A 2,287-nucleotide genomic window follows, 5' to 3' on the forward strand; every position below is an offset into this window, starting at 1 on the left:
CAATCCTTGGGGAGCTGCAGGCCCCTGGGGTGGCCCCGCTCCCGGGAGCAGGATGCAGGCCCCTGGGGTGGCCCCAATCCTTGGGGAGCTGCAGGTCCCCGTGGTGGCCCCGCTCCCGGGGGCAGGGCGCAGGTCCGCGGGGTGGCCCCGACGCCAGCGCCAGCCCCAAACGCAGGGGGCGCGGGCCCACGCGAGGGGGGGGTCGTCCCGGGCCCGGCTCACAGCGCGTGCTCCTCGAGGAGGCCCGGGGGGCTGGGGGCGGGCTCGCCGCCCCCCCGGCCCCACAGGCTCAGGTTCCTCCGCAGCGAGGTCAGCACCTGTACCTGGAGGTTGGAGACGGGGGCGGGGCTGGCGGCCAGCGCCGCCGTGGCCATGGTGCGGTTCAGCAGCGGATTGGGCGGGTTGCTGCTGGGCGGGTGCGTGGCCTTCCAATAGGCTTCCAGGTACTCCGCCAGGTGCTCGCAGGCGTCCTCCAATTGGTTCTCGTCCAGGATGATGTCGAACATCTCCTGCGAGGGAGGGCACGGTGGGCGGGGCCTCCAGCCAGGATGGGGTGGTGGTGGGTGGAGCCTAAAGGCCCAGGGCGGAGCCTCTGCTCCAAGGGGGCGGGGCCTCTGGCCAGGAGGGGGTGGTGCCTACAGGCCCAGGGCGGAGCCTCTGGTCAAGACAAGGTGGTGGGTGGAGCCTCAGAACCAAAGGCGGAGCCTCTGGTCAGGTTTTGGTGGTAGGAGGAGCATCTGGCCTGTAGGGGCGGAGTCTCTGGACTACAGGGGTGGAGCCTCTGACACCAATGAGGATGTGGGTGGAGTCTATGCTGCTGGGGGGGTGGAGCCTTGGGCTAAGATAAGGTGGTGGGTGGAGCCTATGGGGCCAGGGTGGGGCCTCTGGTGCCAAAGGGGTTGAGGCTCCGGCTAGGATGAGGTGGTGGGAGGAGCTTATGGCCTGTAGGGGAGGAGCTTCTGGCCCCGGTGTGGTGGTAGGTGGAGCCTATGGACCCAGAGCAGCACCAGTGGGCGGAGCCAAGGCCAGGCCGGGTAGGGGCAGGGAGCCGTACTCACCGGCGGGCACTGCGCCAGCTTGTCCGACGCCACCATCTGCACGTTGAGGTGCTTCGCCTGGGACTTGCCCCGGGACTTCACAAGCCGCTGGAGCACCTGGGGCGGGAGAGGGCGACGCTGGGACAGCCCGGGGTGGCCGCAGGGATCCCCCCAACCCCACCACCGCAGCCCTGCTCCCACCCTGCCTTCCCCAGCCCACGTCCCCTGGGGCAGCCCCATCTCCCAGCGTGGCCAGGGCGGGGGCTGTCCCGTTGCCACCCACCCTTGCGGCGCCCCGTGCCCACCTTGGGGGACGTGATTTTGATGTAGACGATGATGGGGGCCAGGGAAGTCTTGGCCAGCTGGGCCGGGTGGTTGATGGTGTCAGCGTCCAAGGCCACCAACTGCAGCGTCCGGGCCAGCTCAAAGATGCGCTCGGTCTCGCTCTGGACCTCGGCTGCCATAGCAGGGAGACAGTGAGGGTCAGGGCGAGACAATGTAGAGGGACAGGAGAGCATGTGGGGCAGGGGACAACAGGGAGAAGTGCTGGGAGACATAGTGAGGGAAATGGGGCAGATGATAGGACCAGGAAAGGTCTCGTACTGGGCCTTGGCCACCCTCAAGGTCACCCCAGCCCCAAGGACGTGGGGCTGCAGGTGAGCTTGCACTGCAGGTCCTGGACGGAGGCGGCTTCGGGCACCCAGCACTAGTGCCGCGCCTATGCAGACCATGGGGTGGCTGGGTTACGGGGGGGGGGCTAAGCCACCCCTGGACCACATGTGCGTGGGGTGGGAGGTTGGGTGAGGCTGCGTGACCGGGGTCTCCCTAACCCGCAGGCTGTGGGGTGGCCAGACCCGGCGGTGCTCCAGCAGGAGCATCCCCAAGGCTGGTCAGGGCCAGGCAGCGGGGGCTGCAAGGGGCTGCGTCCCCACCGCCTCCAGCCGGGCAGGGGGCTGGCGGGGGTCCCGACGGGTCCAAGCTACATACCCAAGACATCTGTATCAGGAGCAGGGGAGGAAGTAAGCAGCGCAGAGGGGAGGAAACCCAAAAGAAAGGAGAAAAAGGGGAAAGAAAAACAAAAGAAAGAGAAGATGAAGGGGGGAGGGGGGGGAGAGAGACTGAGTCAAATCGGCCAGCGGGGGCGGAAGGCCCCGGCTCCCCTCGCACCCCGCGTGCGCGCGCTGCATTCGCGCACGTTAGTCGCCCCGCGGCAGCGGAGATGCAGGCTGTGCCCCAGCATCTCGTCCCCC

The 2,287-nt window shown here is 68.4% G+C and overlaps 1 protein-coding gene across 1 annotated transcript in view; it reads right to left on the minus strand.

The window, feature by feature from the left end:
- CACNB1 (calcium voltage-gated channel auxiliary subunit beta 1) overlaps positions 1-2,287 on the minus strand; it is a 15,658-nt gene that overhangs the window by 2,517 nt on the left and 10,854 nt on the right. Inside the window, exons 5-7 of the mRNA XM_026072935.1 lie at positions 1,343-1,494; positions 1,059-1,154; positions 324-509 (exon numbers count right to left, since the gene is read on the minus strand). Of these exons, the coding sequence (XP_025928720.1) occupies positions 324-509; positions 1,059-1,154; positions 1,343-1,494 (434 nt within the window). The remainder of the gene's footprint in view (positions 1-323; positions 510-1,058; positions 1,155-1,342; positions 1,495-2,287) is intronic.

The sequence above is a fragment of the Apteryx rowi genome, unplaced genomic scaffold (genome assembly GCF_003343035.1).
Source record: "Apteryx rowi isolate R43461 unplaced genomic scaffold, aptRow1 scaffold_354, whole genome shotgun sequence".
Classification (NCBI taxonomy): Eukaryota; Metazoa; Chordata; class Aves; order Apterygiformes; family Apterygidae; genus Apteryx; species Apteryx rowi.